This window comes from Macaca fascicularis, chromosome 9 (genome assembly GCF_037993035.2).
Source record: "Macaca fascicularis isolate 582-1 chromosome 9, T2T-MFA8v1.1".
Classification (NCBI taxonomy): domain Eukaryota; kingdom Metazoa; phylum Chordata; class Mammalia; order Primates; family Cercopithecidae; genus Macaca; species Macaca fascicularis.
The window spans coordinates 122,880,751-122,901,775 of record NC_088383.1 but is presented as its reverse complement, the minus strand read 5'-3'; the positions used below and the strand labels follow the sequence as shown (position 1 = coordinate 122,901,775).

The following is a 21,025-nucleotide window of genomic DNA, read 5'->3' as shown; positions in this document are numbered from 1 at the left end:
GCAGCCGAGCCTGGACATTGAGAGCGCCAGATTCAACATGGAATGAGGCCTCAGGAACAGCTTCCCAGAGGCCCAAAGGGAACCATCCCCCACCCTTCACATTGGGAATTAGCAGGCTTCCGAACAAAAATAAAATACAATAAATCCGTAGGACTTAAAAGAGCAACCTATTTTTTTAAAGTATTTTTAAAGTCTCTCTCTTTGACCAGCATCCGCCGATTCGACACGGCAATGACAGCGGGAAGTTGTTCCCGCCAAGACGCTAAAGGTAAAGGGGGTAGGGATAACCTCCAGAGAGAAGGTTTTGTAAGCTGGGAGTGACTGGCGCGAATGGCATTCACTTACAAATACAGCGTTTTGTCATCTGGGAGTGCTGAAAGTGCGGGTGCGAACAGATTTTTAGGTGGGGGTGCGGAGGGGAGCGGATGCAGCTGGAGCGGCTCCCTTGGGGCGCCGAGTGGCAGGTGGGCGGCGGCGAGGGTCCTTGAGGGCAGACCTCAGAGTCTTCAAAAGGGGAGGACTCTGAGGGCTTTTTTGGAGCTGGCTGTGCTTCCTGGAGAGGGTTAAGGCCCCGCTTCCTGGCCTTGCAGCCTCTAATGCCAGAAGATAAGGGAGAGGCTGGCGTGTGACCCCGTTTTGAGGTGGACAGAGGGCTGGCCACCTTCGGAACCATGGGTGCAATACGGAGTCAGACGTCAATACAAGCCCACCGTTTCACATATTTGAACTTTTTTCACATATCTGAACTTTTCTTGTTCACTGTGCAGGGATTGTTCATTGCTGCTGGAGGAAGATCATGGACTGTCCCGGGAAACTGAAGTGGTTGAGTATCCACTAGTCGTGGATAATGGCAGTGACTTCGCAGTTTTTTGCGAATTACACATCTCTTTGATTATGTTGTGACTAGTTTTGTTGGTAAACTGAGATAGCCATTTAGTGTTTAGGATACCTGTTGATCCACTTGTCCAGGGAGTGTGGTTGGATTTATGAATTATTTGGACGGTTGTCCACTTGAGAGAACGACAGTAGCTTCATAACAATGTTACAAAGCTCATTCTAAGATTAAGCTGTTGAACCTATATTTCCCATTAGTGCTTAATTTTCGAAGTATTATTCTTATTTTTATGAATCAAGTCCTGGAAAAGGACAAGATATTTGAACGAAATAGCACCCATAATGGAGAACTCCACAGTTGCTGCTCCTGTGATAGGTTTATCTTAGTTTTATTGTGGTATGTATGGAACAGCAGGTGTTGTCAGATACAAGGTTTGTAGCTTGCCAATATGTGCATTACCAACATTCCAGATTCCCATTGAGTTGGTGGGGGTTTTGTTACCTTTGTTTTCCCAGCAAAATAATTCTATAACTTCTTGTGACAAGAAATGGACTCTCAATTTACTTAAGATTAATACTTCTTGAATGATAAAATCATTTTGCCATGTTAGAAGACATTTCCGAAGAAGACATTTGGGAATACAAATCTAAAAGAAAACCAAAACGAGTTGATCCAGATAATGGCTCTAAAAATATTCCAAAATCTGTTGAAAAAGGAACAGATGGAAAACACCAGTCAAAACGGAATAGAAACAGAAAAAGAGCCACAGAAGCTAAAGAGGTGAAGGACCATGAAATGCCCCTTGAAAATGCAGATTGTCAGACTTCTGTAGCTTCTAGTCAGAATTCAAGTTGTGGAGATAGTATTCAGCACACCCAAGACAAGGAGACTACTCCAGGAAAGCTCTGTAGAACTCACAGAAGCCAACGCGTGTCCCCAAAGATACGTCCAGTTTATGATGGATACTGTCCAAATTGCCAGATGCCTTTTTCCTCATTGATAGGGCAGACACCTCGATGGCATGTTTTTGAATGTTTGGATTCTCCACCACGCTCTGAAACAGGTAAGACTGCAGAAAAGCTAGCAGTTTCTAAATCATCTAAAAAGTCTTCATTAGGTCAGACATACCAATTCAGTGAAACAAGGAAGGCAAGCAGTAAACTAAAAGAGAGATGGGACACTGGGAGACACCCCCCATACTTGTCAACGGTATAATAGTAAAGAAAATGGCAGACTAGAAAACAGTTTAAATACGTTGGGTTGTTTCATAAAAGTTCCTAAGTATCTGGATTATTTTCCATAAATGTTAATTGAATCCTTACTATGCTGGGTACTTTCACACTGTTTACTTACCCGACTTTCACAACCACCATATAAGGTAGGTAGTATTGACATTTTATAGATGAAAGTTCTTAAAAGTCAAGTAACTTGCCCAGTTGGTTATTTTTATGGAACTCCTTAGAAAACTATAAATAGGCTGGGCACAGTGGCTCATGCCAGTAATCCCAGTACTTTGGGAAGTCGAGGCAGGCGGATCACTTGAGCCTAGGAGTTCACGACCAGCCTGTGCGACATGGTGAAACCCCGTCTTTACAAAAAAAAAAAAAAAAAATACCAGAAATTAGCCACGTGTGGTGGGCTACTTGGAAGGCTGAGGTGGGAGGATCACCTGAGCCCAGGAGGTGGAGGCTATGAGGCGCTGTGATCATGCCACTGCACTCCAGCCTGGCGGGGGCGACAGAGTGAGACCTTGTCTGAAAAAAAAAAAAAAAAGCATAGATATAGTATGGTTTCTAAATATGGTTATGTTTTAGTCATCATGCTAATGTATACAGGAAGAGGAACTGTGAGGGAGTCTTAGGTGATTAAGATTCTAACAATAAATGTGTCAAATGATAATAAAAGTATGCTTTTTTTAATCTTCTAAAATATGTAATAAGTATTTAACGTAGAAAATCCTACTTGGAATATATATGGACAACGGGTTGTTGTGATTATTTTTATATTTTAAAATCATTTATATTCCATATATAGATTGTTTCATCTAAAAAAGTTAAATTCAGTAAAATAAAAAAATACTCAATATGGCTTTCATGTTAGCTATGATTCAGAATAAATTTTATTGTTAACCTGTAGTTATTTTAAAGTACTGCATGAAGACACACACAAAAAAAACCTCTTCTTTAAATTTGGCATTAGCCTTTCCCATAAAAGGATAGCAAGTGAAAACCTCATAAATTCTTTCATGTAACTTGAAAATCAAGAATGGAAATTGGAGTCCGTGATTGAAGACCTTAGGGTGAAATGTCTTATGGATGAAGCCACCTCAAAAAAATTTTCCTTCGGTTTTTCACTAAACTCCTGTGAATAGACTCTCAGATGGCTCTCTTGAATTAAATTCCATTCTATAACAAATGCTTTTAAGAGGCATTTTTAAGTTAGGTTGTAAGCCATGACGTTTTCTAATTTAATATAAGAAATATAACATCTTTTTTGAGGGGAGGGAGGTGTCATTTTTTTATAAACCTGGAAATTAACATATACAGGGATATGCCAAGATGGCTTATAGAAAGTTTCTCAATCATGGTAGTATGACAGGGAATAGTTTCCAAATTAGTAAAGCCTTATCATTAACCAATTTCTCAAATTCTATTCTTAGAATAGAATCTAAAACTTGTTCAGCGTATCAACAATTATAACTACTCTTATTAAACTTGTTACTTTTTATTGTATACAACGTGAATGTTAAATAATGGAACCCAATTTATACTGCTAATGTTGTCAAAGCTTAGTATATTCTTTGATCCTGTAATTTTTTTTCTTTATTAAAATTTCAGAATGTCCTGATGGTCTTCTGTGTACCTCAACCATTCCTTTTCATTACAAGAGATACACTCACTTCCTGCTAGCTCAAAGCAGGGCTGGTGATCATCCTTTTAGCAGCCCATCACCTGCGTCAGGTGGCAGTTTCAGTGAGACCAAGTCAGGTGTTCTTTGTAGTCTTGAGGAAAGATGGTCTTCGTATCAGAGCCAAACCGATAACTCGGTTTCAAGTGATCCCTTACTGATGACACAGTATTTAAAAAAGTCTCCATCTCCAACCAAAGCCAGTGAAAAGATTTCTGCTAATATCCAAACGTCCCAACAAGCTCTACAATTTACAGAATTTGTTGAGAATGACAAACTGGTAGGAGTTGCTTTGCGTCTTGAAAACAACTCAGAACACATAAATTTACCATTGCCAGAAAATGACTTTAGCGACTGTGGAATCTCCTATTCTCCACTTCAAAGTGATGAAGACACTCACGATACCGATGAAAAACTGGATGATTCACAACAACAACTATTTTTTACCGAAAGCTCTAAAGATGGCAGCCTCGAAGAAGATGATGACAGCTGTGCTTTTTTTAAAAAACGACATGGTCCCTTACTGAAGGACCAGGATGAGAGCTGCCGCGAAATGAACAGCTTCTTAACTCAGGATAAGTATGATGAAGGATTGTATAGATTCAATAGTCTAAATGATTTGTCTCAACCTATTTCCCAAAATAATGAGAGTACTTTGCCTTATGATCTGGCATGTACTGGTGGTGATTTTGTGTTGTTTCCACCTGCATTGGCAGGAAAGCTCGCTGCTTCTGTTCATCAGGTAGCTAAAGCAAAACAAGATGAGCCAGAATTTCACTCAGCTCAATCAAATAAACAGAAACAGGTAATTGAAGAATCAGCTGTTTACAATCAGGTTTCTCTTCCGTTAGTTAAGAGTTCAATGTTGAAACCTTTTGAAAGTCAGGGAGAAGGGTATCTTTCTTCCCAACCAACCCAAAGTAAAATTAGAAAATTATCAAGTGAGAACTTGAATGCTAAGAATAATACTAACTCAGCATGTTGCTGCAGAAAGGCATTAGATGGTGTGCCCGTTGGTAAAGCTACAATTTTAAATACAGAAAACTTTTCTAGTACACCTGCTCCTAAGTATTTGAAAATATTGCCTTCTGGTCTTGAGTGTAATGCAAGACATCCTTCTACCAAGGTAATGAAGCAAATGGATATAGGTGTGTATTTTGGACTACCTCCCAAAAGAAAAGAAGAAAAATTGCTAGGGGAAAGTGCATTAGAAGGGATAAACTTAAATCCAGTTCCAAGTCCTAACAAAAAGAGGTCCTCGCACTTCAAGAGGAAGGCAGAAAAATCTTTAAGTGATTTAGAATTTGATGCAAGTAATTTAAATGAGAGTCAGCTTTCTGTGGAACTTTCTAGTGAGAGGTCACAGCGTCAAAAAAAGAGACGTAAAAAAAATTCACTGCAGGAAGGAGTGTATCAGAAGAGATCAGATCACCTTATTAATACTGAATCTGAAGCAGTCAATTTAAGTAAAGTCAAAGTGTTCACAAAATCAGCTCATGGTGGGCTGCAAAGGGGGAACAAGAAAATCCCAGAGTCATCTAATGTAGGAGGATCAAGAAAAAAGACATGTCCGTTCTACAAGAAAATACCTGGTAAGTTGAAATATCAATACTCTATGTATCAACAAAGACAACATTTTTGAACTTTGTGTGTGTGTGTGTGAAACAATTTTTCGTATGTGTTTCCTTTGCTTTTGTGATACTTCATGAGCCTCTAACGTAGATTTGGTTTTTGCCTATTTTATTTTTTTTTGCTCCATTCAGTTCATCAAGTTTCTATTAAACATGTCCTCTATGTAAGTGACTATACTAGTTAGGTAGATATTACAGGCTATAGAAAGATTAGTAAGAGAGGAGTAGGGATTCAGCTTAATACAAAAGGAGGAAAGGCATCTCTGTAAATAACTATAATAAAAGACAGCCTCTAAATGCTTGTGAGAAATGCAAAGTACTAAATAGTTTCAAAGATGGGAAATGTCACAGGTTTTACCTATCATAGTAAATGCCAAAAATTTAAAAACCGTATTAGAACTTAGTTTCTCTGCCCTTTCATATACTTGGTTGCTGCCAGCATATACTTGGTTGCTGAAAGATTTTTAAAGTGCTTTATTGATGTTCTAGATCTATAATTTGTTAATATAGCATTTATATATAGAATAGCATTTATATACTTCATAACACAAGTGGTGTTTTTAGTAATTATTTTGATTAATTTTCTGTACTTTATTTTATTTATTTATTTAGAGACAGAGTCTTGCTCTGTCACCCCGGCTGGAGGGCAGTGGCGTGATCTCAGCTTACTGCAAGCTCCTCCTTCCGAGTTCACGCCATTCTCCTGCCTCAGCCTCCCAGGTAACTGGGATTACAGGCACCCACCACCATGCCCAGCTAATTTTTTTTTGTATTTTTAGTAGAGACAGGGTTTCACCATGCTAGTCAGGATGGTCTCGATCTCCTGACTTTGTGATCCACCTGCCTCGGCCTCCCAAAGTGCTGGGATTACGGGCGTGAGCCACTGAGCCCGGCCAATTTTCTATACTTTAAATGATCCTAAAACCGTGTGTTGATAAGCCTCAGTAGAATTGAGAAGTTATGCTTATTTATTTGCACATCGCCAGTCAGTACACTTAATTATTTCTTGCATGAGCACATTTTACAACAGTATTTCTCAACCTCTTCTTCATCACTGCTCCTCTAAGGAACCTTTTTAGACATTTTTTTTCTTGTTTCCCACCCCTCTTCTCCAGTTTGACTGTGCAGCGAAATTCAAAGATGATAGATACATTGTTTGTGTCATATGTGAGATTATGTTGGCCCTCAAGCATTTTGGCTTCCTTAGATCAATACTGCCCCCACTGAAAATTCATGTTTTAGAAGAAAGTTAGCATTCTCCTTTTGCTGTTTTGCAGAAGTCAAGTGCTAAGTATTATGAAAGTATTAGTTAAAACAAAGAAGTAATTGGTTTGTAACCTAGAATTTTAAAAAATTCTTTGGTGCAGTTATTCACAAATAAAGGTCTCTATACTGAGATACTTGGTAGAAACTTTTAAGACATTCTCATATTTAGTGTTACCTTTTGCTAAATTTATGTGGTATAAGTTTTTAAATATAGTTAAATTGGAAATAAGAGGTAAAGAGGATAGAGGGTTCATTCAGTATTTATCATCAAATTGGGTATCTTTGTTAGCTCTTGCTCAGCCTACTGTGTTGGTATTTTTATTGCAGGAACTGGCTTTACAGTTGATGCCTTTCAGTATGGCATGGTTGAAGGTTGCACAGCCTATTTTCTCACACATTTTCATTCTGATCATTATGCTGGATTGTCTAAACACTTCACATTTCCAGTTTATTGTAGTGAGGTAAGTTTTAGTATTCTAACTTTTGACTTTGTAGAATGCTGTGAATTTCTAAGCAATTTCGTTAAAAAAGAATAATTAAAACAGTCAGATCTTTCATTCTACTAGAAAAAAATATGAGAAAACATATTCCACATAAAAGTTCTAAAGTTAAACGAGTTAATATCAAGTTTCAGTTTTTAGAAAATATATGTTTTATTACATGGAAACAAAAGATAAACTATTTCACGAAGTACTAAAAACAAGAAGTTGCATTCAGTAAACATTCACTGAAAGCCTAAATGGATTCTAGGCAAAATACAGTCAGCCTGCTGTATCTGTGAGTGCCCTATCCATAGATTCAACCAACTGCAACCGAAAAGATTCAAAAATAAAAAATAATACAACAATGAAAAATAATGCAAATTTAAAAATATAGTATAACAACTATTTACATGGAATTTACATTGTATTAGGTGTTATAATTAATCTAAAGATGATTTAAAGAGGGTATGCATAGGTTATATGCAAATACTGTGCTATTTTATGTAAGGGACTTGAGCATCCTGAGATTTTGGTGTCCTCAGGGGGTCCTGGAACCAGTCCCCTGCAGATACTGAGGGACATGACTGTATCGAGCTTCAAGGAGCTTATAACCTCCAGAGGAAACATTCATAAATAATGCCACATGGGAATTGGTATTATAATAGAAAAATGAATGGAGTACCTAGGAGTAGGGAGAAGAGAGTGCTTTACCCTGTCCTGGGCTAAGGTTAGACACAGTTTTGTGGTAAAAGATACCTTGAACTAATTATTAAAAAGTGAACACTTTAATGCTCATTACCAAAGGCTTGAACTAGAATTTGATTTAATCCTCACAGCATTCTTGAAGCGTGCTTCAAGAATTCTTTTTATTAATGAAACACCTGAGGTTTGGAGAAGTTAAGTGACATGCCCCAGGTCACAGAGATAGTAATGGCAGAGTCTGAACTTGTATGCAAATCTGTCTGATTCCAGGACCAGGCAGAGGAAAGAGCATTCTAGGTAGAGAATAAAGTTTATGTAAAGGCACAGGCACCTGAGAAATATGCCCATTCCAGGCACTTCAGATAATTCAAAATGGCTAGAACGCAAGGTAGGGAATAATAGGAGACAAATCCACAGGAATGGGCTGGAACCAGATCAGTCAGGCTTTTGTATGTCATAGTGAGGATTGACTCTTCACAGATGAGGTGAAGTCAGTGACGATGTTCAAGCAGAGTAGTGGCACAGCCATTACAGGAAATTCTTTCTGGCGTTGTGGAGTGTTTACTTAAATATGAGCAGGAAAAGGGATGTTATTAAGATGCTATGGTTCTAAACTAGATACGAAATAAAATACTTATTTAATGTTTTACTGCATCAGCGATAAGCACGTCCTGTTTTGCAGATAACTGGCAATTTGTTGAAGAACAAACTTCATGTGCAAGAACAATATATTCATACATTGCCACTGGACATTGAATGTGTCGTGAATGGTGTCAAAGTTGTTTTGCTTGATGCCAATCAGTAAGTATTAAAGTCATCTTAATAGCACATTTTTTAAATGTTCAAAAGGACAACACATTGGCATGATTATTTAATAACTTTTTCCATTATAATTAATATGCTTGATATTTCTTAAAACTTGAGTAAGATGTTTCTCCTTTTGAAAAATAATGTGCCCAATTATGGAAGCAGAGATTAAAATTAAAGGGATCCTCTAAATGTTATCTAACCCATTTTTTTATCCGGTTTAAATTACTACACTTGACATCTGAGATTCCATCTTATTTTTTAAAATACCTTAACGTATTGTTGCTGCTGTTCTTTGCAAGATAACATTTTGCCATTTTCTTTAGTATCATATATATAAATTAACAGCTTGTACTCCATTCGGATACTAGAGGGTCAGTTTTTTCTCCTCCTACCCCTCTTTAAGAAATCATTCAGGCTTTAGATATTAGAGATTTGTAAGATTTTTGTTTCTTGGAAATAGCCTCTATTTTTCCCTCTTTTTTTCTTTTAATATAAAGTACTATCAGCATTCATGTTGTCAAAACACATTCATGTTATCAACTCTGCCGCTTTCTGCTTTCCATAGAATGTTAGCCCTCTGTACCATAGAGGTCATAGATGAAGAGAAAGAAGACTAAATACAGGTTTCCTAAAATCCAGGCCAAGCTATTACATTAGGTTGCCTTTAAGTTTTTGTCTGCTAATTTTGCTGCTGTTTTTTTTTTTTAATTGCCAGTTTGAGTTCTGATTTGAGATAGAGTTTTGCTCTTTTTGCCTAGGTTGGGGTACAATGGCACAGTCTCAGCTTGCTGCAACCTCTGCCTCCCAGGTTCAAGCGATTCTCCTGCCTCAGCCTCCCAAGTAGCTGGGATTACAGGCGCGCACCACCACACGCAGCTAATTTTTGTATTTTTAGTAGAGATGGGGTTTTGCTGTGTTGGCCAGGCTGGTTTTGAACTCCTAACCTCAGGTGATCTGCCCACTTCGGCCTCCCAAAATGCTGAGATTACAGGCATGAGCCACTATGGGTGGCCAAGTTCTGATTTTTAAAGTCAACTTTATGGGGTTTTCACCATAGATCACAAAGTTAGCATCAAGCTAGTATCACATAGTTTGATGTCTCAGGCATACAAAACAGTCTTACCAGGCATAATATTCCTAGGATTCAGAGTTCATTTCCCAGGAGCCAGCCAAGGGCCAATCCTGAAGACATGCTTTTCTTGGGAATGTGTGGAGGTTGAGCAACCTGGGTCTGCCTTTCCTGCACATCAGTTCTTTTTATGATGTAAATTGCCTTGAGTTGAAGTGCTGCATTTCCTCTGTAGTGCAGTGCTATGTCATTGTGGTCAGCTAGTAAAGTGTGCTAACTTGGTGATAATTGAAATAGATACTGTTCCTTGAGGTGCTTGCCTGTGTTAAGAACACTCCTTTGAAATTTGTGTTCAGCTGTCCAGGTGCTGTCATGATCCTCTTTTATCTTCCTAATGGTACTGTCATATTACACACGGGAGACTTCAGAGCAGATCCCAGCATGGAACATTCTCTTCTTGCGGACCAGAAAGTCCATATGCTGTACCTAGATACCACGTAAGAGAGGTTTTTTTTGTGTGCTTCCTTTTCCCACTGACAGCCTTTGCTCTCTGTATTATGGTTATCAAAATGACGGCTTATTGCCAATCATTATTTTAAGGCTCTTTATCAGAGGGCTGCTGTTTGAAAAATACATATATACTTGGTTAAGGGCAAATTTGAGATTGCATGTGTTAACTGACTACAGCTCATTTTTTTTGCAATTTATTTTTGAAAACATGTTATATGAGAATCCTGTTAAACAAGGAAGAAAAACTTAGGAGCAAACTTTAGGAAGACACCCTTTTAAGAGTAACTGTGTAGCTACTAATTGTGAAGAGAAGACAGAGGCCAAAATGTGATTCTGTTTTTGGGTATCCAAAGTTACTGTTGTTCTTTTCTTAAAAGATAATTTATAAGTGACAGTTTTGAATTCCTGAGTACTATAAATATAATGGCATAAGCCATTACATTTTAACTGTGTGTGTATTTCTCCCTAGCTTTATTAAGTAAATAAAAATTGTATATATTTCTGGTATATGACGTGATTTTATATATTAAAATATCTCACCAACTTATTAGAAATTATCTTAACCATTTCAACCTGTTTCAAGGAGAAGTACGTTTGGGTACGATATTTTAATAAAAGATGGTCTTTCCGCATCCAGTTTTCTCACATTGTAACTGATTTTTCCACTCTTCTATATGAGTTTTAAGCACTGGATAAATTAAGAAAATAAGTTTTTTTAAAAAAAACCCTTTTTTGTTACCTAGTTCTATTCTGATATGATTCTGAATTTCCTCATGGGTTTTTAATGAGAAAGTTTTTCTTCCTCTTCTCTAATGGTTGACTAGCAAAAACAATTCCAAAAACTGGGAAAAATGTTTGTTTTTTGTGGCTTATTACATTTTTAGTGAAAAAGTGCTTGCTTTTCATCTCAAATATAGATAGATAGATAGTAGCTTAGAGTTAATTTTTCACTGGGTTATACTGTATGGAGATAGAACCAACTGGATCTGTTGTATTTGTGTGTGTGTATATGTGTGTGTGTGTACGTATACGTATATATACACATAGTATATATATTCTGTGTCTGTAAAGAATGATATTAATATCAACCATGTCAATATTAACTGATTTAAAACTGTTTCACTAAATTCATGTTTAGTTTAATTACTTTAATCATTTTTTATTAAGTCAATCTTTAGTCCAGATATAATCCTTATCAATATGATTTTTTGATAGTGTTTGGAGTTAAATAAAAGATACTGAGTTTTATAATTTATAACTAAAATAGCTGGCTTGCTAGAAATATTCTTGTGGAAAAAAGTCTTCAAAAAGACAATATTTGAGAGTGATAAAAGAAATATAATGAAAAAGATATATTGAAAACTTACAATTTGATCATAAGTTAGTAGTAACTGGTAAATAATTCTAACTACAGGCAGTGAGATAACTTGTGGTGTTAATATATTATACTGCTGTTGTATGTAAGTTGCTAATGCTTGTTTTCTAAAATAGCATCCAGCTTAAGGTGATGGCTTTTTTGTTGTTCTTTTAGTAAGTACCATGATTCCATGTTACAGATATTGTAGCCCAGAATACACCTTTCCATCTCAGCAAGAGGTTATCCAGTTTGCCATCAACACTGCCTTTGAGGCTCTAACTCTAAACCCACATACTCTTGTTGTCTGTGGCACTTACTCTATTGGAAAAGAGAAAGTCTTCCTAGGTAAGTGATAGGTGTATCTAATTTACATTAATATATTATAAAGATCAGATTCTTTTTGCATAAAACCCTTTAAGTTTCTACTCTTGCATTTGATAATTATTTCCTGTAATGATTCAATATTACCTTTGAAGTTGAAGGAAAATTTGATAGTTTGAAACATTTAATCTTTGAAAGGTTTGACTTTAGGGAAACATTTGATAAGTGTGTTTAATTTAGGCTTTCTAGATATAAGAAATTTATAGAGCAACTGCCCGTGCTACATTATTATTTAGTAAACTTTGAAAGATGATTAATGCATAGTTGTATCGCTGCATTCTTTGAGGATAATAATTATGTTAGCAGTTTTAATTTTTGTTCCTAAATGATTTCTGGTTGTATAACTTAGTTTGTCCAGGTAGTATTGTACTAATTTGCAAAATACTTTCTATTTCATCTTAAGTATGGCCACATTATATCAAACATTAAAGATGATAAAGCCGGGGCTTTTAACTTCTTCAAATTTAGTTCCTTCCCTTCCTCTATCCACTTTCTATACACTTTTGCAGTTTTTAAATAGTAAATAGTAAGCCTTTAAAACTAAATTATTTGGTTTTCTCACAATTTATTCCACACAGTAAACTAACAAAATGTTTCTGTCTTTTTGAGATATCATGGTAAAAGTGTGAATGTTTTGAATTTCCTTTTATTTGGTAAATTCTTACCTTAAAATTTGCTTAAGCTGTAACTATTTTTTTCACAAGCTGTAAGTTTACTATTTTTAACCTTTTCTTTTGCCCATAGCCATTGCTGACGTTTTAGGTTCAAAAGTGGGCATGTCCCAGGAAAAATATAAAACTCTACGGTGCCTCAATATACCAGAAATTAATTCACTCATCACTACCGACATGTGCAGTTCATTGGTTCACCTTCTCCCAATGATGCAAATTAATTTTAAGGTAAGCATTCAAGAGATATGTCTTTTAGGGTGAACTAAAAAAGGTAATCTTATGATTTTAAACTACATTTAACTTACAGGAATTCGATTATAATAGAGTCACCCATAGTAAGATTTGCCCTAGACGATCTTTTAAGAGGAATTTTAAATGTTCATAGTTTTTCCAGATGTGCAACTCTGTAGAGTAATTCATATGCCCACCAGAAGTTTAGGAACTAGAGAACTAACATATAGGAAGGAACAAAAATGGAAAGGTATGCAGCTATCTGGTCATTAAAACCTTCAATTTTTAAGATAATTTTCCAGTTCTTTCTGGGTGAGTGGAGAAATGAGTGGAGAATCTAAGAGGTTCTTACTTTACTTCAGGTCTATTCTATTCTGTATTAATATTAAGCCTTTCTAGATTGATAAATATTGAAAATTTACTTGTTATGACAATTAAATGAAATAGTGGAAGTGTATCCTAAGAGGAAGTTTGAACATTAGTTCTAAAGTGTAAGTTAAGACATATGGTATGACCTTGCTGGGATTTGGGGGCTTATTTGTCAGATTTATTCGTATACTAACTAAAGTTTATTCCATATACTAACATTTTGACACCTGGCAATTGAATACATCAAACCTGTATATTAAAACAAATTCAGAACATAATGCATGAAACAATGTATTTTCACATTTGTTATTGTGTTTATGAAATAAAAAGAATGAATTTTCGGTGAGGCAATGGAGGCAGGAAGACTAGAGCATGGCGTGAAGAGGGGCTGGATACTTTGATGGCCAAAGGGAGGAGGGTTGCATGTTTGTTGGCCATCAGAGATGAGGATTTTTATGTTGTGAGGGACAGAGAGAATCTAAGATAAAAGAATAATTGATGAAGTAAGGTTTCTGAGCAAGACCTGAAAAGTAGGTAATGAGGTGCATCCACTTTGAACAGGAAGAGGGCCACCTCTTCCTCTCTGACAGTTCTCTCGCAGCCTACCACTCTACAGACTGTGCGTTCTGATGCATATGGCCTTCTTGTAGAGAGCATATATTTACAAATCCCAACTTAAACAAGATTTAGATTTTCACTACTACTCAAGCGTAATTTTTTTTTTTTTTTTGAGCAGTCTCACCCTGTTGCCCAGGCTGGAGTGCAGTGGTGCAACCTTGGCTCACTGCAACCTCTGCCTCCCAAGTTCAAGCCATTGTCATGCTTCAGCCTCCTAAGTGGCCGGAATTACAGGCATGTGCCACCATGCCCAGTTAATTTTTGTATTTTTAGTAGAGATGGGGTTTTGCCATGTTGGCCAGGCTGATCTCAAACTCTTGAACTCAAGTGATCCGCCTGCCTCAGCCTCCCAATGTGCTCATATTACAGGTGTGAGCCACCACGTCTGGCCTAAGCATAACTTGTTAATACAGGAATTCAAGTTGGTTTTAATAACTCAGAAATGTTGATTCTGAATGATTTTTTGAGGCTAGTGTCCTTGGAGGAGTGATCTGGAGTCATTAAATCTATATTTTTGATAGTCAAGTCTGTATGTTTCCACATCTAGGATTTTATAATAAAACACAAGTTCTTTGTGAAAAGGTCAATCTGTAAGGCTCCTAGGTGCTGATGGTATAATACATGATGAGAGATAGAAAAAGCTGAGAAAGAGCAGGTGGTTTCCATTAGGAGGTGGGGTTTACTGACCTCCTGCCCACTAGGCTGTAAGCTTGCAGAAAGTGAAATCTGTATCCTCTTTTCCTCCACACTGACCCTAGCAACTGTGTAACACCAGAATGGATATTTACTGGTATTGCCTTCCATCGTCCCTCCCCTTCCTCCATTAAAGTGACTGGGTATTGATTTTTTGAAGATTTCTTTTTTTTCTTTTAATATTTGTTTATTAAACATTCCAGCAATGATAATGGAAATACATATTTAAAATGTTTTTAAATAGGTGATACATTCACAATGGTAAAAGCAAAAATATAAAACGGCGTATTGTGAAAAGCTTTTTTTCCTCCCCTGTCCCTCGTTTACCTACATATTTTTGGAAGATTTCTTTTTTTTTTTTTTTTTTTGAGACAGAGTCTCGCTCTGTCGCCCAGGCTGGAGTGCAGTGGCTTGGTCTTGGCTCACTGCAACCTCCGCCTCCCGGGTTCACGCCATTCTGCCTCAGCCTCTCGAGTAGCTGGGAATACAGGCGTCTGCCACCACGCCCGGCTAATTTTTTGTATTTTTCGTAGAGATGGGGTTTCACCGTGTTAGCTAGGATGGTCTCCATCTCCTGACCTCGTGATCCTCCTGCCTCGGCCTCCCAGAGTGCTGGGATTACAGGCGTGAGCCACCGTGCCTGGCCTTGGAAGATTTCTTACCTCCAAAACACACATGGAGCAGAAGCTGATGTTTGTAATTAGAGCCAATTTTTTTTTTTTTACCAGCCAAAAGTTGTGTTTCATGAGACATAATTACTTTTTGTGAAAAGGTAATCCTAATACAGTTTTCAAGGTGCCCGGGGTATGCCTGAAAGCCTTTGAAAGGCTATAAATAATACCATTCATGCTATCTAGTTCAACATCCCAAGTTCACGTATGTGCTACATAGTTGACTACCAACTGATTTAAACCTGACTGATTGATTGTGGTAAATTGTTGTAACAGTGATGTTATAGATGATTATTTGCATGCTGAAAAAATACTTCTAGTAACATTGCTAAAAGTATTTTTCTCCCAAACTGGTTACAAATAAACTAATAAAGAGAGACAAGTCATAAATCAGGGATTTCATATTGACTAAACTATTCTTAATAAATTTCCTCATGAGAATAGTTCTCAAATTGTGGTTAATGGGCTACTTGTAGCTGCTGGTAGTCTTCTTTTCTGTAGATTTGGCTTATATGATAATACCTGAAGTTTTTGTTTATGGTACAGGTTAATGATGTTTATGTGGTAACTCTAATTTGTCCCACAAAAAGCAAATATTAGTTATCATTTAATTCTTCTGGATGGTTTTACAGAGACAAATAGGAATGGATAGGTTTGATGATGTGTATTGAAAGTTGGACTCAGTTTATGTATTATATGTATAATTACTGTAAACCTCAGTTTCTTATTTTCTTCCTTTGTGAGGACAAGGGCAGAAGGAATAGTGATTAAACAAATAATATTACATTAGCAAGGTCCTAGACTGAGCAAGGCAAAAACTTGCAAATTTGCAGAGCCAAGAATATTGAAATGGAAATTTAGTTACGTATCAATAACTTTAACTTTTTTGGTGTGCATAGTAATTGGTAAGAAATATGGTTGTCTTATGGTAGGTATTTTTATATTCACTTCTAATTAATAAAAGGCTCTTACTTGATACAAAAGAGAGATCAAAGGATTGTTACCAGTTCATCAACAAAATGAATTTTATTATTCATTCTAAGTCTTTGAAACTATGGGTTTTCATCTCCAGACCAAAAGTGTTAGATTTTTTGTATCCCTCATGCCATTATTATTTTAACTGTATTTCTCTTATCTTTCAAAGACTGAACTTCGGTCATTGATTTTCTAAGAGTTTTATCAAACGTCATCATTTATGATTACTTTAGGGAAGTTTTATTTTACTCAAGACTTATAAGGGGAGCATATTACTTTGAACAATAGTGGTATGAAAAGTTTTAAAATAAATCTAGTTCGTGTTTAAAGGGTAAAAGTCTTAAACACCTGAAAAGAATGCTATTAAGCAGCTATAAAATGTATCTCTGTGTTGAGTATAATGCCATTCGCATAAAATTATTTGTCCACCTAGCTATCCCCTTTTGGTGTATATGCATGGAGATATGTTTGCATTGGTGTTTACCGTTGTTGATATTATCTCTGTGGAGTAAGATTTGGAGAGTAGTTTTTTTTTTTGTTTTTGGTAGCTATCGGAATTGTAATTTGTTTATACCTATTTGCTTGTGTTTAAAGTTGTCTCATTATACTTTTTTTTTTCCAGACTGTACTTGTTTAACTTCAGATAAGTAAAGGAGAAAATATTTTATATATTTTTTCAGTGATTATTTTTTAGAAGTATGGCACTAGGTTGTTGAAGCTAATGCTTAAAAAGTGAAAACTCCCCACACCTGCGCCAGTATAACATCTTTAATCAGTCTGTTTTATTCCACATAACCCGTCTCCATTGACCTCAGTGTGCTATTTTTATTTAATAGGGCTTACAGAATCATTTGAAGAAGTATGGTGGGAAATACAATCAGATTTTGGCGTTTCGACCTACAGGATGGACACACTCTAACAAGTTCCCTAGAATAGCAGATGTTATTCCCCAGACCAAAGGAAACATTTCAATATATGGTATAGTTATTAAATTTTCTGACTTTTAATGTTTATAATTACTTTACATTTTTAAAAATGTTGTAAAGTTCAAATCCAACAAAAACAGGCACCAAAGAATTTAATAATTCAAGAGTTTTCAAAGCTCTCTACAACTCTAATCCTGTGTCTAGTCCATTGTAAACTGATATAAAGGAGCTTGACTAGTAGATAGACATTAACAAATACAGATCATTTCACTTTGTGATCAGTGATATTGAGAAGAAATTGCAGAATTACTTGAAAGGACTACTGTGTTTACATACTGGAAGTATAGATGACAGTGTGAGATTGGGAGCAGGAAGATGATGGGTTAGATGTGGTGACAGCAGGAGATACAGACTTGCCTGTTTTCATCCTTGGAGGAGGTTTACCACTGCCTTCAGAGTTGGCTTATTGTAGTGACAGCTGATGGAAACATGTTTGACGTGTCACCAGACCAGTGATTTACCCTAAGCCTCTAAAGACCCTAGCATACTGAAAATAGGACCCTTTTCACCTTTCTTTGTGGTACTTGATCTTCAATAAAGAAGATAAAGTGTGTGTGGGGGGGGTTTCCTATTTTTTTTTTTTATGTGTGCAAAGCTTGGGGACAAATCCACTTACCTGCTCTGGAAGTGAGAGTCTCCTGCTTGTTATTCTTCACATTTGACTCATATTTCTTCCATATTTTCCTGAAACCTGTAGCTAAGTGAAGTGTCTAAAGGAAGAATTGTTTAAAAAGAAGAAAATCCTAATTAAATAGGACTCTCTAGAAATGCATGTTATTAAATATACACACAAAAAAGTAATAGATTTTTGAAAGTTCTAAGTTTCATATCTGTATTAGTCCATTCTCACACTGCTTTAAAGAACTATCTGAAACTGGGTAATTTATGAAGAATAGAGGTTTAATTGACTCACAGTTCCACAGGCTTAACAGGAAGCATGACTGGGAGGGCTCAGGAAACTTAAAATCATGACAGAAGGCAAAGGGCAAGCAAGCATGTCTTCCCTTAGTGGAGCAGGAGAGAGAGAGAGAGAGAGAGCGCGCGCAAACAGGGAAATGCCACACACTTTCAAACCATCCGATCTCCTGAGAACTCACTCACTATCTTCTTCTTCTTCTTCTTCTTATTATTATTATTATTTTATTTATTTATTTATTTCTGAGACAAGAACCTTGCTGTGTCGCCAGGCTGGAGTGCAGTGGCAAGAGCTTGCTTGGCTCACTGCAACCTCCATCTACCCGGTTCAAGCAATTCTTCTGCCTCAGTCTCTTGAGTAGCTGGGATTACAGGCATGAGCCACCACGCCTGGCTAATTTTTGTATTTTTAGTGGCGATGGGGTTTTACCACGTTAGCCAGGCTGGCCTCGAACTCCTGACCTCAGGTAATCTGCCTGCCTCGGCCTCCCAAAGTGCTGGGATTACAGGCATGAGCCACCATGCCTGACCAAGAACTCACTCACTATCAGAAGAACAACAAGGGACAGATCCACCCCCATGATCCAGTCGCCTCCAGCTAGGCCCTTCCCGCAGTACATAGGGATTACAATTTGAGATGAGATTTGGGTGGGGACACAGAGCCAAACCATATCGGCATCATTTTAATGTCTTAATCTTTATTATTCATAAAAGATATCAACAGGTTTTCTTATGAAAACTAAAGCACCAAGGAGTTTTTGACAAAAATACTGTGGATTGCTTTTCTCTTTTGTTTTATTCTATTTTAGGATTGTGTATTTTTAAATTAATTTGATTTTAGTGTACAACTTCGTTTCTTTGGTATTACAGGAATTCCTTACAGTGAACACAGCAGCTACCTAGAAATGAAGCGCTTTGTCCAGTGGCTGAAGCCCCAGAAAATCATACCTACCGTAAATGTTGGCACCTGGAAATCTAGGAACACAATGGAGAAATATTTTAGAGAGTGGAAATTGGAAGCCGGATATTGATGATACCTCCAAGTATTCAGTAGTAGTTGTAGCTTGGATGTAGCTTGTTAGTAGTTAAATCTATAGAGATATGAACTGCACTTTGTGTGGAAAAACCTCAGTGAGATTATTCAGATAGTTTACTTTCTCATTTATGTTTGAACAACATGTTCATGGTGCTGAATGCCTCTCAGTGTCATCAAGGATAACTGAAACTGGGTCTCCCTGGGACCCTTAATTTCTTGTCCCCTGCCCTCCATGGGCAGTTATATTCTGCATCAAGCCTTGGAAGAGGAAGCAGAGGCAGATTCAGAGACCAGGGATTAATGATAATTAATAAACTAGATGGAAGTATTATATATATAAGTAATTATGTATCTTTAAAATTATGAGATGAAACTTTTATATGACATGCATACCTAAATAAAATTAATATAAAATTTGTTCTAGTGTCTTTTGGTTTTTTTGTTTTGTTTTTAGTAGACTTTATTATTTCTTTATCTATTTATTTTTGAGATGGAGCCTCGCACTGTCACCTGGGCTATAGTGCAGTGGCTCACTGCAGCCTCCACCTCCTGGGTTCAGGTGGGTCTCCTGCCTCTGCCTCCCGAATAGCCGGTATTATAGGTGCCCACCACCATGCCTGGCTAATTTTTTTTTTTTTTTTTTTTTGAGACGGAGTATCTGTCGCCCAGGCTAGAGTGCAGTGGTGCGATCTCGGCTCACTGCAAACTCTGCCTCCCAAGTTCACCCCATTCTCCAGCCTCAGCCTCCCGAGTAACTGGGACTACAGGTGCCCGCCACCACGCCTGGCTTATTTTTTGCATTTTTAGTAGAGACGAGGTTTCACCGTGTTAGCCAGGATGGTCTTGATCTCCTGACCTTGTGATCCGCCTGCCTCAGCCTCCCAAAGTGCTGGGATTACAGGCGTGAGCCACTGTGCCCAGCACAAGACTTTATTTTTTAGAGCAGTTTTAGGTTCACAGCAAAGTTGAGTAGAAGGTACAGAGATTTCCCTTATACTTACTACCACCCCCACGTGCTTAGCTCCCCCGTGATCAACATTGCTCACATGAATGGTACATTTCTCACAATAGATGAACCTATGTTGACACATCATAGTCACTCAAAGTCCACAATTTACATTAGGGTCACTCTTGGTGTTGTACATTCCTTGGTTAGTATAATGTGTAATGACACATCCCCCATTGTAATATCCTGCAAAATTTTTGCTATCCCAAAAATCCTTGTTCTCTGCTTATTCATACTTCATACCCCAAAACCCCTGGCAAGCAGTTATCTTTTTGCTGTCTCCATAGTTTTGCTTTTTCCAAAATGTCATGTAGTTGGAATCAGACAGTAGGTATCCTTTTCAGATTGGTTTTTTCACTTTGTAATATACATTTAAGGGTCTTCCACGTCTCTTTGTGGCTTGATAGCTCATTTCTTTTTAGCGCTGAGTACTATTCCTTTGTATGGATGTATCTCAGTTTGTTTATCCATCACCTACCGAAGGAAATCTTGATTGCTTCCAAGTTTTGGCAATGAGGAATAAAGCTGCTATAAACATCCTGATCTAGGTTTTTCTGTGGGCTAAGTTTTCAACACCTTGGGTGAATATCATACTACCCAGCTATCAATCCTTGATAAGAGTATGTTTGGTTTTATAAGAAAGCGCCAAACTGTCTTCCTAAGTGGCTATACAATTCTGTATTCCCACCCACAACTAATGAGCGTTTCCTGTTGCTCCACAGCTTCACTAGCACTTGGTGTCAGTTTCCTGGATTTTGGTCATTCTCTTAGGTGCATAGCGATATCTCCTTTTTGTTTTCATTTGCATTTCCCTAGTGACATATGATATGGAACATCTTTTCATATGGTTATTTGCCATCTATATATCTTCTCTGATGAAGTGTCTGTTCAGATCGTTGGCTCA

At 37.1% G+C, this 21,025-nt stretch overlaps 1 protein-coding gene across 2 annotated transcripts; it reads left to right on the top strand.

The window, feature by feature from the left end:
- The first annotated feature begins 217 nt into the window (after window positions 1-217).
- On the top strand, window positions 218-19,533 carry DCLRE1A (DNA cross-link repair 1A). 2 transcript variants are annotated; one of them, XM_005566484.4, is made up of 10 exons: window positions 218-268; window positions 768-1,898; window positions 3,673-5,334; window positions 6,967-7,100; window positions 8,506-8,624; window positions 10,059-10,199; window positions 11,769-11,914; window positions 12,695-12,849; window positions 17,015-17,156; window positions 18,950-19,533. In XM_005566484.4, exons 2-10 carry the CDS (start codon window positions 1,439-1,441, stop codon window positions 19,108-19,110), a joined length of 3,120 nt encoding a protein of 1,039 aa, XP_005566541.3. In that variant the 5' UTR covers window positions 218-268; window positions 768-1,438; the 3' UTR covers window positions 19,111-19,533. The 2 variants fall into 2 exon arrangements, with proteins under 2 accessions (XP_005566541.3, XP_005566542.3); XM_005566485.4 differs by having other exon boundaries at window positions 218-385.
- The last annotated feature ends 1,492 nt before the right edge of the window (window positions 19,534-21,025 follow it).

Excerpts from the sequence above, each read along its gene's own strand:
- DCLRE1A (XM_005566484.4), top strand. The coding sequence starts at position 1,439 with ATGTTAGAAGACATTTCCGAAGAAGACATTTGGGAATACAAATCTAAA. Across the intron at positions 7,101-8,505 it reads TTCCAGTTTATTGTAGTGAG|ATAACTGGCAATTTGTTGAA; the intron begins GTAAGTTTTAGT and ends CCTGTTTTGCAG. Across the intron at positions 17,157-18,949 it reads AGGAAACATTTCAATATATG|GAATTCCTTACAGTGAACAC; the intron begins GTATAGTTATTA and ends TTGGTATTACAG.